This window comes from Arachis hypogaea, chromosome 20 (assembly GCF_003086295.3).
Source record: "Arachis hypogaea cultivar Tifrunner chromosome 20, arahy.Tifrunner.gnm2.J5K5, whole genome shotgun sequence".
In the NCBI taxonomy this organism is placed as follows: domain Eukaryota; kingdom Viridiplantae; phylum Streptophyta; class Magnoliopsida; order Fabales; family Fabaceae; genus Arachis; species Arachis hypogaea.
Window position 1 is genome coordinate 143224473 of NC_092055.1, and position 14961 is coordinate 143239433.

A 14961-nucleotide genomic window follows, 5' to 3' on the forward strand; every position below is an offset into this window, starting at 1 on the left:
TTTTCAAATAAAATCTGATAATCATGCTGAGTCCGACGTACTTTCCATTGAGTGCCATCTGGAGGCTTCAGGTACACTGGATTTTTCACACCACCACCATATTTGCTAGTGAACTTGTTTGGTATCTTCTGCAGTGCAAATGAACCTGATGTTAGTAATTATAATAATCAAAACTCATGAGCATAAAGAGAAATTAAAGAGTGATGCCACATTTCCCTCTATCTATGTCACACTAGGTAATTGAGATTAAGAATCATTTATATCTTTTCAAGTTAGTTAGATGTGAACTAAAACTACTAATTAGTCACAAACATTATAGTGTATAAAATTATGTATTGCATTGCACTTCAGAACTTGTGCTATTCACTTTAGCTTTTTCACAATCAGCAAAAAATCATCTTCCATGGTTTTCATATGACACTGATTAATTCAGTAGAACAGTTTTCTCTGTTCTCAGTATATAACAAACATGCACATTAAACATCCCTTCAAGATCTCATGAATGAAATCAGTATATTACACGAACATAAGAATATGTTCTAAGCAAATTATATAAGAACAAGAATTACTAATAGAATATACTACATGACTCACTACTGAAAATTTCCCATGGGAATATGAATATATTTCATGAGTTGCATTTTCATGAATTGGATTCATAACCTGTAACAAGGTGATAAAACATGAAACAAGAGTAAAACTCTTAACCTATGAATACATCATTGGTTCACACAAATAAGGGCTGGATAAGGTAGAAGTGACATAGTAGCAATTAGCCTTCTACGTACATTTGATTCTCTTGTATGATTATCATTGTTGTTTATATTTTTTAAAAGTGATTGCATTGATTATCTCAATTTAATTTGGTACATCGAAAATGTTCCTTTTGTATTATTCATGCTAATTTAACTTAATGTTACTAAAGCTTTATCTATTGATTTTCATTTTTTTCCTCTTTACTACTTAGGTCTAGTTTGGTAAATTTAAAAAAATTATTTTTTGTAGTTATGAAAAATTAGAGATGATTTTCAAAACGCTGAGATATTTTTCGTTTTAAAAAATTGAAAAACTTAATAATAATATCATGTATTAATAAATATATGAATTTATCCCTAACTAATTGTTGATGCCAAAAAGTTAACTTGGTTGATCAAGTGATTAGCTTATTCATTGTTTAAACAAGTGTCGGAATTTTGAATATTATTTTGTGTAGGGATGGCAATACCACCTGAACCCGCGGGTATCCACCCCGCCCCTATCCGCTCGGGACGGGTAATTACCTGCCCCACACCGGGACGGGTAATTAGGAGTGGCGGGACGGGATCGGGTTTAGGTAATACCCACCCCTATATATATAATTTTATTATATAATATGTATAATATATGTAAAATAATTAGTAAATGATTAATAATATTGTATCATATTTAAATTTTTACTTTAATTTATGTTATGTATGTGATGATGGTTATATAAATTTTAAAATTTAATTTTATTTATTGGATTTTAATAATTACAGGGACGGGTAGGAGCGGGTTAGGGTTGAATGTTTTACTACCCGCGGGTATAAACGAGGCGGGTTCTATACTGGTTGTTGTACAGCGGAACGGGGTCGGATAGAGCAAAAAATCACCCTACCCGCCTCGTTGCCACCCCTAGTTTTGTGTACACATTAGCCAATTAGGTTGAGAGATATAATGAAAAATAACAAAAAAAAGTTAAGATCTAATTACATTCACATTCAAACTTTTTATCTATTTATGTGTATTATAATAATTTTAAAATTTATTTTACTAAACACAGTTATATTACTTATACTTATTGAAAATCACTTTTAGTTTGATTTACTGAATTTTTTATAATTTTTAAAAATTATATTTTGAAGATCAATTTTGATAAACTACTTACAAAATGAAAAGTTAAAAATTTTTTCAAATAGACTAATAGAGCAAACATGTGCTAAATAGCTTGAAGTCAAATATTATACAAACTTAAACAAAAAATCCTAAAATAATAAAAACAAAAATACAAAAAAATGGTTATAGGAAGAAATATTCTTAACTATATTATCAGTATTAGATGCAACTTTTTTCAATATGGTAATCAAGACTGCATTTATTTTTAATAATAAGATAAAATAAAATATAAAAAATAGAGATATAAAATTTAATGTTCTTGATAATAAAACAGAAGAGTTATAGAAATCTAATTTATTTTTATTTTTTTTTCATTCAAAAAATTTAAAAAAAAATATAATAATAAAAAATATAATTGTAAAAAACTAACAAAAATAATAAAAAATAAATAAAAAATAAATTGTGTTTTTTGTTAGTATCAAACCCGGCCCACACAGTTACCCAAGCCGAGCCCCAGAAACCGCACAGCCTACCCTCCCTAATTCAAACAACCTCTCCCTCTAAACATAACTCTCTCACCTAAGCTGCTCAACACCAGAATCTAACTCCCCAAAGCAAACATCAAAGTTTGTTAGAATAGGCGGACACTGCTGCAGCTCCGCTGTTGACTGCGACCATGCTCGCTGCGTTGCTCCGGCGCTAATGGAAGGAGGACCCTCGCTATCTAATCATGGACGCTGTTGCAGCTCTGTTGTTGAAACGATGCCGCTGCACTTTCTTCTTCTATCTTCGCTGTTGTTTGCACAAGGTATCCCTTTTCTTTTCTTTTCTTGTTTCTCCCCTTTTCTGCTCCTTTCATATTGATGCTTCCGCTGTGTATCTTTGGCTCCCTTGATGGATTCTTCAACATATATATATATATATATATATATATATATATATATATATATATATATATATATATATATATATATATATTTTTATTATTATTATTATTATTATTTTATATATATATATATATATATATATTTGTTTTGTATATTTTACTTTATTTATCCTTCATTTTGCCATTTGTCTTCAAGCAGGTTGGCCTTAGTGGCTCTGGCGCTTCCCTGTCAAGTTGGTGTCTCTGCTAATGGGAGGAGTTCTCCTTGGCTTCTCTTCATTGATGAGTTTCCTGACCTGGTAAGGCGGATTCGTGCTCCAGCTTAACTGAAGATTCCCTGTCTTCATTAGATTTGTTATCGTGTGAGCTGAGCTTGCCCTGATTTTTCTTGCAGTTCCACCTTTTACTGAACCGCTGTCATCCCTGATTACGGTAACCATCACCCCTGTTTTGCTGTGCTCTGAGAACGCTGCATCTGTGTTGATCTTGAGCCATTCTTTGGGCGGTGGCCTCCACTTTACTGGTATGCTTCCTCTTTTAACTGCCTTTGATTCTATTTGCTCTGTGGTATCCCTGCCTTTCTTGTACTCTAGCTTGGATTATAGTGCTTAGAGGATCTGGTTTTAGATTGTGAAATATTGCTACATTTCTCGTCTTCCATATATCCCAGATCATGTGCCCCATGCTGCTCCATCTCTCATCCGTCTCTTCTTTGCTCCCTTCCTTGATAATACTTTCTGCTTGCATTAGCTATTCCCATCTTGAAGGACGAATGCTACTTTCAACTTGATCATTTATCTTCCTTATTGTTGGTATCTTGAGAGTATCATAATAAAAAATGCTATTCGTATACTAAAATCAGCCACCAATGTATTTTGTATATAAATACATGTATAGTTTTTTTTATTTTCAATGTGTATTTATATTCTAACATATTTTATACTAGTAGCTGACTTTGGTGACTGATTTTGGTGTACACGTAGCATAGTCGTATCATAATAGAATATCTTCATTCATTGCTATTAAAAAAATAAAAAAAAGTTTAACGAAAGAGTGGCATCCATCTCTGATTGCTACATACTTTGTTTTCTCGTGTTTATCAAGGAAGGAAAAAAATAAATACAAATCATGTCAAAAACATCTACGTATTGATTTAAAGAGTGACAAGGATATAGCAAAGAATAGACAAATTTGATATACATTTTTTTCCATGCGTATTTGGTACTCCTGGAATAATTAGAAACTGAGAGAGAATAGCTCCAAAGACTTTTAAGATAAGCATTGGAGACTAAAACTTTACCACACATACTCAAGACTCTTGGAACGTAAAGGTTGGTTTGATTGATTATTCCATTATCATGATTATGTATATATAATGTGGTTGAGTGAGTGGAGTGAAAGCCATTAACAAATTAAATATCATCAATTATAGCTATTTATATTCCACTGAAAATGGGAATTAGATACCAAAATGTTGCTGCATGCGCAACAATGGTACTTGTGATGGTAATGGCTGAAATTGCAGACATTTGTGCAAATTCAAGTACTCTCCTCCACTCTCCGTGTCTTGAAAGAGAGAGGCAAGCTCTTGTGAAGTTCAAAGCATCCCTGACTGATTCATCAAACATGCTTTCCTCATGGCATGGCGATGACTGCTGCCGATGGAAAGGGATCGGTTGTGATAATGTTACTGGTCATGTTGTCATGCTTGATCTCACCACTCCTTATGTGAAATGCCGGAGACCTATGTGGGAAGGAGAATATTGGTTAAGAAGTGATGATGAGGACAACTGTGACCTTTTAGGCTATCAATATTTAGAAGCTCGGAATGTTAATTCATCGCTGCTGGAACTGGAATACTTGACTCATTTGGACTTGAGTGGAAATGATTTCTATCGGAGTCCCATACCCATGTTCATTGGTTCTATGCAACGCCTCAGGTATTTGTCCCTCTCTGAAGCTGGTTTTGGCGGGAGAATACCCAGCAATCTTGGAAATCTCTCCAACCTCCACTTTCTTCGTCTGAGTTTTAATGGATTTTCACCAGACAGCAATATCAATTGGATTTCTCAACTGTCATTGCTAGAGCACCTCGACATGAACCAGGCTTACGATGGAGTTCAGGTGTTTAAACATGCTTCCGTTATATCTATCTGTTGTCCTAACTTATTACTTCGACGGTTAATAATTTGTGGACTTGACAAAGCTGCTTCTTGTTCTTCCTTGCTCAGGTTAATATTACTAATCTCACCATCAGTGCTCCTAAACTTCAATTCCTAAGTCTTGCCGACATTGGATTTAGTGTGTCAAATTTGGATGCTTTACAAAACACGACATCTCTTGTGCATCTTGATCTTCGTTGGAACCATCTTTTTTCAATTCCATCTTGGTTTGGCAACTTCAAGAAACTTGGGTATCTTGATCTTTCAGGGTGTGGGCTTTATGGCCCAATTCCAAATACTTTCCAAAATGCAACTTTCATTGAATTTTTATACCTTTCTCGGAACAATTTTGACTCTCTTCCATCCTGGTTTCACAAGTTTGAGAAACTCAAGCATCTTTTTCTCTCATTTAATAACATCAAAGGTACAATTCCGGTTGCTTTACAAAATATGACTAGCATTGAATCCCTTGACCTTTCTAGTAACTCTTTTACTTCAGTTCCATCTTGGTTTATTGAGTTAAAGAAACTTGTCTACCTCGATCTTTCATTTAATAAATTAACATCTATGGAATGTTCCATTTCATCCATTTTGAAAAATATGTGTCACCTGAAAACATTAAATATAGGAAGAAACAAACTCCAAAAAGAATCTATTGGAAACACTGATTTATCTACCTGCATTGGGCATGATTTGGAGAATCTTGACTTGAGTGAAAATGAATTTAATGATCATTTACCATCTTGGTTAGGACAACTTGAAAATCTAGGCAATCTTGATCTCCAAGATAATTTTTTCTATGGTCCCATTCCCTCTTCTTTTGGAAAATTACTGAAATTGGAAATTTTATATCTATTCAACAACAAGTTAGAAGGGGCCTTCCTGATTTCATGGGACAACTTGTAAATTTACAGGTAGTCGATCTTTCAAATAATTCATTTAATGGAACAATTACTCAAAATCTTGAGCAACTTGTAAATTTAAAAATTTTTGATGTCTCAAATAATTATCTAACTGGATCCATTCCTTCGAGTCTTGGTCAACTTATAAATCTAACTAACCTTCGTTTGTCAAATAATTATTTAAAAGGAATCATACCTACAAGTCTTAACCAACTTGTAAATCTTATTGTGCTTGATCTTTCAAGGAATAAACTAGATGGGAGAATTTGTATTGATTTTCAAAAATTTGTGAATCTATCATACCTGGATCTGTCTTCAAACAATTTGTATGGAACCATCACAGTGGAAGAAAGTCATCCTTTTATTATCTCAGAAATGGAGTATTTGAATCTCTCACATAATCAAATCAGTGGCTCACTTCCTGAACATATTGGTCATATAATGCCCAATTTGGGGTTCTTGATTCTTGGAAATAACCTCATAAATGGTTCAATTCCAAAATCATTGTGCCAAGTTGATGATTTGAGTATCCTTGACCTTTCAAAGAACAGACTATCTGGTAAAATCCCCAATTGTTGGAAAGATAACAAAGCATTGGAAGAAATAAATTTGTCATCCAACAAACTCTCAGGGGCTGTTCCAAGCTCATTTGGGAATCTTTCCTCTCTCTCATGGTTGCATTTGAACAATAACAGCCTTCATGGAGAGTTTCTAGCATCTATGAGAAATTTGTCACAGTTGTTGATTATGGATCTCGGAGAGAATCAACTTTCTGGCACCATCCTATTATGGAGTGCTAACACATTTTCTTCACTACAAATTCTAAGATTGCGGCAAAACAGGTTAAGTGGCAGCATTCCTTCGCAGATATGTGAACTATCATCCATTAAAATCTTGGACCTTTCTCGCAACAATTTAAATGGTTCAATACCTCGGTGCATAGGCAATCTTCGAGGAATGACTCTTGAGGCTCCCGCTTTATCTCCTACTTCATCTATTGCTGGAGGTTTTGCTTTTCCACCAAAATCTGATTGGCAAACGGAGGATGTCATAGAAGTCACGAAAGGAAGAGAACTTGACTATATAAAAATCTTGAAGCTTGTAGTCATGATGGACTTGTCCGAGAATAATTTGGTTGGCTCAATTCCAGAAGGAATAACATTGCTCAATGGATTGCATAGCTTGAATCTATCAAACAATCATTTGATCGGAAAGATCCCTAACATGATAGGGGATATGACATCACTTGAATCCTTTGATGTTTCATGTAACCAACTCTCGGGTACAATTCCAAGCAGCATGTCAGCTTTAACATCACTAAGTCATTTAAACTTGTCATACAATAACTTCTTTGGACCAATTCCTACAGATAACCAGTTTTTGACTTATGATTCATCGAGTTATGCTGGCAACCCATATCTATGTGGATCTCCTCTACCCAACAAATGCGGTTATTCACATCAAGTAAATGGGACCAGTGAATTTGAAGATGAAGACAACAGCTTAGATAAGTTGGAAAAGTGGTTGTTCTACCTTGTCATTGCAATTGGCTTTGCAACTGGGTTTTGGGGAGTTATTGGGACTCTGTGGTTCAAGAAAAATTGGAGGCATGTTTACTTCAGATGGGTGGAAGATTTAGCTGACACGATCTATGTCACAACTGCAATAAAAATGGCAAAACTGAAAAAGTGGATGATGATGAGAAACCGTGTTGTTGTTTGATCATGTGTGTGTTTTTATTTTTATTTTAAAGAATCAAAAGTTGTAATAAATAAAGGAAAGTGAGAGATGTTTGATGTATGTATATGTACGAATTTGTAATAGAGATTGTTATTTGATGTTTAATCTCCTGAAGAACCTCTGCATAAACAGAAGAACACAACTAATAACAAAGTCATTAAAGAAAATTTGAAATAAATAGTATAAATATAGATTCATGATATTAAAGTAAAAAATTGAAGTGATCTTTCAATCAAGTAAGAGGAAATTTACTTAAGATTTAATTAAGTTATAGGTTCTTACTATTTTATCAAATTTTTAATAAAAAATCTTTGTAGTTTAAAATTTTATATTTATATTCTTGTTCATACCCTGGCCCAACACTAAGGCCCAGGTCCAAACGAAAAGACCCAGTCCAAAGGATTGAGCCTCATTCCACACCGACTTTCCCCTAAAGAAGTCGGTTCCCATTACGACTTGCTCTAAAGAAGTCGGGGACGAAGATTAGCTGGCAGATAAACACTCAGTCAAGTGAGTAACTGCCCCTAAGATTTCTCAACCCACTTCCAGGAGCCATATCCCAACTTCCCTAAGATAAAGGGACGGTTATCCACCTTAAAAGGTGGAACTACTTCAACGGTGGTTATTGGCTCACCGCTATAAATATACTGACACTCTTCAGGTATCTCTAAGCCCAATACTCTCTAGACCTGTTTTGCTCCCTTTGCTGACTTTGGCATCGGAGTGTCTTTGCAGGTACCACCCCCATTCTCTCACACTGAAGTCGGACGGGGCCGTGGATCACAGACCCATTCGGATACTTCCTCATTTAGACGATTGGGCCAGCCAAACTAATCCAACTCATTAATCTCCGGTTACCCATCGTAACAATTCTCATGTTATATAAATTTTCTAATAGATTCCTAACAAGTAACAACAGGTGTTGTTAAAGAGAAAAAGAAACATTCTTAGAAAATGTAAGATAAATCGTGGAAGGAATATTCCCATCCATGTTATTTTCAAAACAGGTTAAATTTCAGTACAATGGCAAGGCATGGCAGTTAAACTCTGCCAAGTAGCCAACACCTTTATATAGTAGTAGAGAAGTTGAGTTAAATTGTTAATAGCTCCCTTTCTGCAATTCACCACTTTTGATGCACCATTTTCTTAAACTCCTGTTGATTCATTTGCTCTGATCCTTGATTTAATACAGCAATAGCCATACCACAATTGTTATGTAACTCTACATATCTAATTCAATATAGTTGCTGGTTTCAGCAGAGAGCAGAGACTATTGATTTAATTTTGTTAGCATTCATTCTATAACAAGTAAATGGTCATGGTCGGATGAGTATTTACTCGTTTTTATTGTATTATTAATTAAATAATCTTATACGCAATCCTAAACTAATCTAGTTTTTGTTAGGATGCAAGTTCTTGGACATTGACAATAATAATTTCCGGACTAATCTGGTTTTAATTATTAGGATGCAAGTTCTTGGACCTTGACAATAATAATTTCCTGATAGCATTGACTATGGCTATCTAGAAGGAATGATACTTTCAATTTGATATTTTCAAATGATGACATCTCAAGTTGATAAGATCTAGTCGTAAATGCATTTTATATCGAGAATAATGTCTCCTAAATATAGTGGCATCATCAATTTGAAAGTAACACAAAGATCAAATTAAAAGGAAATTAAGCATTGAATCTTGCTGGCGTAACAAAAGGCAATAGAGTCATTGACTTAAGGGACCATGCAGAAGAGAAAGAAAGGAAAATTAAAATATATGGTATGTATTCATTTGAAGAGTGACAAGGATTCAGCAAAGAATTGGACAAAATTGGTACACATTTTTTTCCCCCAAAAGTATTTGTTACTCCAGGAATAATATAATGTATCGGAAACTCTGATCGATCTTCCACATATAATAAATTAATAATATTGTGGTTCACTGTGGAGTGATTAAAATTGATAGAGACTAGAAAGACTTTAAGCATTGGAGACTCTTGGGTTGATTCTTCCATTATGCTTCCACGAAATTATTCATGATTTATTTATGACTTAGCTTGCTGGTCAGTATGTATATATAATATGGTTGAGTGAGTGGAAAAGCCATCAACAAACTATTATTATTTCCAGTAGTTGTTTCTTTCTCTCAAAATGGGAATTAGATACCAAATAACATGTGCAGTAGTGGTATTTGTGGTGGTGGTGGCCGAAATTCTAGAGTTATGTATTTGTGCAAATTCAAGTACTACTCTGCACTCTCCATGTCTTGAAAGAGAGAGGCAAGCTCTTGTGAAGTTCAAAGCATCCCTGAATGATCCATCAAACTTGCTTTCCTCCTGGCATGGCGATGACTGCTGCCGATGGAAAGGGATCGGTTGTGATAATGTTACTGGTCATGTTGTCATGCTTGATCTCACCCCTCCTTATTTGAAATGCTGGAGATCCATGAGTGACGACTACGACTGTGACCTTTTAGACTATCAATATTTAGAAGCTACGAATGTTAATTCGTCACTGCTGGAACTGGAATACTTGACTCATTTGGACTTGACTGGAAATACCTTCTATGGGAGTCACATACCCATGTTCATTGGTTCTATGCAACGCCTCAGGTATTTGTCCCTCTCTGATGCTGGTTTTGGCGGGAGAATACCCAGCAATCTTGGAAATCTCACCAACCTCCACTTTCTTGATCTGAGTGGGAATGGATTTTCACCAGACAGCAACATCAATTGGATTTCTCAACTGCCATTGCTGGAACACCTCGACATGAGCTATGCTTACGATACATTTCAGGTATTTAAACATGCTTCCGTTATCTCTATCTGTTGTCCTAACTAATTACTTCGACGGTTAATAATTTGTGGACTTGACAAAGCTGCTTCTTGTTCTTCCTCGCTCAGGTTAATATTATTAATCTCACCATCACTGCTCCTAAACTTCAATTCCTAAGTCTTGCCGCCAATGGACTTAGTGTGTCAAATTTGGATGCTTTACAAAACATGACATCTCTTGTGCATCTTGATCTTGGTGGCAACAATATTACTTCAATTCCATGTTGGTTTGGCAACTTCAAGAAACTTGAGTATCTTTGTCTTTCAGAGCGTGGGCTTCATGGCCCAATTCCAAATGCTTTCCAAAATGCAACTTTCATTGAATTTTTGGACCTTTCTGAAAACAACTTCGACTCCTTTCCATTCTGGTTTCACAAGTTTGAGAAACTCAAGCTTCTTTTTCTCTCATCTAATAACTTCCAAGATACAATTCCGGATGCTTTACAAAATATGACTAGCATTGAGTCCCTTGACCTTTCTAGCAACTCTTTTACTTCAGTTCCATCTTGGTTTGTTGAGTTAAAGAAACTTGTCTACCTCGATCTTTCATTTATAAATTAACATCTATGGAATGTTCCATTTCATCCATTTTGAAAAATATGTGTCACCTGAAAACATTAAATATAGGAGGAAACAAACTCCGAAAAGAATTCATTGGAAACAATGATTTGTCTACCTGCATTAGACATGATTTGGAGAATCTTGACTTGAGTGAAAATGAATTTAACCACCATTTGCCATCTTGGTTAGGACAACTTAAAAATCTAGGCAAACTTGATTTCGAAGATAATTTTTTCTATGGTCCCATTCCCTCTTCTTTTGGAAAATTACTGAAATTGAAAAAATTATATCTATCCAACAACAAGTTAGAAGGGGACCTTCCTGATTTCATGGGACAACTTGTAAATTTACAGGTGGTCGATCTTTCAAATAATTTATTTAATGGAACGATTACCCAAAATCTTGAGCAACTTGTAAATTTACAACATTTTGATGTCTCAAATAATTATCTAACTGGATCCATTCCTTCGAGTCTTGGTCAACTTATAAATCTAACTAACCTTGATTTGTCAAATAATAATTTAAAAGGAATCATCCCTACAAGTCTTAACCAGCTTGTAAATCTTAGTTGGCTTGATCTTTCAAGGAATAAACTAGATGGGAAAATTTGTATTGATTTTCAAAAACTTGTGAATCTATCATACCTGGATCTGTCTTCAAACAAGTTGGATGGAACCATTACAATGAAAGAAAGTCAGCCTTTGATTTTCTCAAAAATGTTGTATTTGAATTTCTCCCATAATCAAATCAGTGGTTCACTCCCTGGACATATTGGTCATATAATGCCCAATTTGGTGAACTTGCGTCTTGGAAATAACCTCATAAATGGTTCAATTCCCAATTCATTGTGCCAAAATGACCAGCTGGAAATCCTTGACCTTTCAAACAACAGATTATTTGGTGAAATTCCAAATTGTTGGAAGGATAACCAAAAATGGGAAGAAATAAATTTGTCATTCAATGAACTCTCGGGATTCATGAAAGGAACTCTCGGTGGCTGTGGCTTCAACGGATGAGTGGCAAGCTGAGGAAGTCGTTGAATTCATGAAAGGAAGAGAACTTGACTATAAAAAGATCTTGGATCTTGTAGTCATCATGGACTTGTCCAAGAATAATTTGGTTGGCTCCATTCCAAAAGGAATAACATCACTTGATGGATTGCATGGCTTGAATCTATCAAACAATCATTTGATAGGAGAGCTCCCTAGCATGATTGGGAATATGAGATCACTTGAATCCTTTGACGTTTCAAGTAACCAACTCTGGGGCACAATTCCAAGCAGCATGTCAGCTTTAACATCACTAAGTCATTTAAACTTGTCACACAATAACTTCTCTGGACCAATTCCCACAGATAACCAGTTTTTAACTTATGATCCATCCAGTTATGCTGACAACCCATATCTCTGTGGATTTCTTCTACCCAACAAATGTGATTATTCACATCAAGTTAATGGGAGCACTGAATTTGAAGATGAAGACAGCAACTTAGATAAGTTGGAAAAGTGGTTGTTCTACTTTGTGATTGCAATTGGCTTTGCAACTGGGTTTTGGGGAGTTATTGGGACTCTGTGGTTCAAGAAAACTTGGAGGCATGCTTACTTCAGATGGGTGGAAGATTTAGCCGACACGATCTATGTCACAACTGCAATAAGAATGGCAAAATTGAAGAACTGGATGATGATGATGAGAAACCGTGTTGTTGTTTGATCATGTGTGTGTTTTTATTTTTATTTTGAAGAATCAAACGTAGCAATAAATTAAGGAAAGTGAAACATGTTTGATGTATGGATATGTACGAATTTTTAGTAGAGATTGCCATTTGATGTTTAATCTCCTGAGGAGCCTCTGCATAAAAAGAACAACATAGCTAATAACAAAGTCATTAAAGAAAAATTGAAATAAATAGTATAGATATAGATTCATGATGTAAAATTAAAAAAATTGGAGACAATTCAACGAATTGCAGCAAAAAACATATATTCTTAATATATAAAAATAGATACATAAGCATGCACCACATTATTTTTGAGACATTTTTTTCTCCTACTATTGCCATGTCAGTAATATTGCTTACTTGGCACAACTTTAGAATCAACCACTTAATTCTTGCTAAATTAACTATTATTTTCAAATCAACAAAAAAATAAAATATACAAATAAAAAACTAAAAAATAGAATCCAATAAATTTGTAACCTCCAAATATATTGAATTCATATTTCTATATTTATTATATCTTACCGTTATAAACAATACAATAAATTTATAATCGCAACAATTAATTTATAAATTAAAAGTTTAAAAAATAAAAATTATATTTTATTTTTATAATTATGTTTAGTATAATCATTTTAATTTTTACCAATGAATTATACCTCACATGGCATAATCTCCCATATTGGTCGCGAATTCAAGTCTTTATCTTTGGTAACAAAAAAATAATCATTTTAATTTTTAGAAGTAGCACTAGCTACAAAGAACTATTATTGTAGTTTTTACTTATTATTAAAAACAAATTCTATTTTATTTTACCAATATAAATTTTAAAAAAAATATTTGAAAACTAAAAAAAAAACAAATTTATTAAAAGAGTATCATAACGAAACCAAAAAATATATGATATTAGACATACATTTTTATATTAGATAAATTCGTAGTATATAAGATACATCATGCATGCATGTTTATCTCAAAACACTAATTAACTATTTTCTTTTTTTTTTTACTAAAAATATTTAACTTTTAGCTTTTGTTGCGTATATTTGTACATATAAGATGCATCATGCATGGATACAAATCTAAATATATAATTATTACAATAATTATGTTGATCGCAACTCCATAAATTTATAAAATGCATCATGCATGGATACAAATCTAAATATATAATTATTACAATAATTATGTTGACCGCAACTCCATAAATTTAGGCCATTGACTATGTCAATTGCATTGCCAATTTTAGAATAATTATTATTTGGTTAGAATCAACCACTCAATTCTTGCCAAATCAACTATTATTTTTAAATTAGCAAAAAAAATATACAAATAAAAAACTAAAAAATAGAATCCAATAAATTTGTAACCTCCAAATACATTGAATTCATATTCCTATATTTATTATATCTTACCGTTATAAACAATATAATAAATTTATAACCGCAACAATTAATTTATTAATTTTTATAAATAACTCACTAAGGTAATAAACATCCATATTACAAATGTCATAATAATATTATTAATCATAATAAATTTTATGTTATACGTATTTAAATTCCATACCATTTAAACTATATATATAAGTCTCTTATTACTATTCCTTCACATAACATCGAATTTAACACAAAAAATTTATTTTCGAACTGCACATCTCAAAGTTACTCAATAGAGCATCATTCTTTCAGAGCAGAACGATTACAAATCGAATAACTATCCAAGATCTAATGGCCATGCAATGAGAATCTGATGATTAGGTATGACAAAACAAAAAATCACAACATGCATCGTACATTCATACTTACTCAAATACCATATACCTAATAATAACATAAATTGAATATTAAAATAGGAAAAGATCTTCACAATTTTAGCAACTATAAACGAAATTGATGACAAATTAGGATGGAACTATGTTAAATGTAAAAAGTGTCAAAAGAAAGCATATAAAAAAAAGAAACAACTTCATTTGCGGCACATGTAATCAAACACCACAATATCCAACAATAAGGTAACTCTATATACTTTTCATAATCTCATCTATCAAATTATTAGTTGCTAGCCCAATATTATTTTAGGTTCAGAATTCAATTAAAGGTTTTAGATCAAAGTGTTACAATAACTTTTGTACTATTTGATGGCGATGCAAAAAAACTTATTGGGCACAACTGCTTCAAATCTAATGACATTTCAGAAAAATAATGACATTGAAGCACCACCTCATCAAGAGATTAAGGAGAAAGAAAACCATACAAATTCAAGACACATGTTCGGAAGAAGAACATACATACAAAGATGGAACCAAA

General features: G+C 33.3%; 2 protein-coding genes and 1 pseudogene across 4 annotated transcripts in view; all 3 read left to right on the forward strand.

Moving 5' to 3' along the window:
* LOC112783537 (uncharacterized) overlaps positions 1–14961 on the forward strand; it is a 72091-nt gene that overhangs the window by 49445 nt on the left and 7685 nt on the right. The window lies entirely within an intron of this gene.
* Positions 2341–7649, forward strand: LOC112785041 (receptor-like protein EIX2). 3 transcript variants are annotated; one of them, XM_029296714.2, is made up of 5 exons: positions 2341–2662; positions 2940–3039; positions 3135–3263; positions 4266–4864; positions 4972–7649. In XM_029296714.2, the coding sequence occupies exons 4-5, from the start codon at positions 4367–4369 to the stop codon at positions 5806–5808; spliced, it is 1335 nt and encodes a 444-aa protein (XP_029152547.1). In that variant the 5' UTR covers positions 2341–2662; positions 2940–3039; positions 3135–3263; positions 4266–4366; the 3' UTR covers positions 5809–7649. The 3 variants fall into 3 exon arrangements, with proteins under 3 accessions (XP_029152547.1, XP_072085803.1, XP_072085802.1); XM_072229701.1 differs by lacking the exons at positions 2341–2662; positions 2940–3039; positions 3135–3263 and having other exon boundaries at positions 4139–4680; positions 4788–4864; XM_072229702.1 differs by lacking the exons at positions 2341–2662; positions 2940–3039; positions 3135–3263 and having other exon boundaries at positions 3625–4864.
* LOC112785419 (uncharacterized) lies at positions 9570–12768 on the forward strand (annotated as a pseudogene).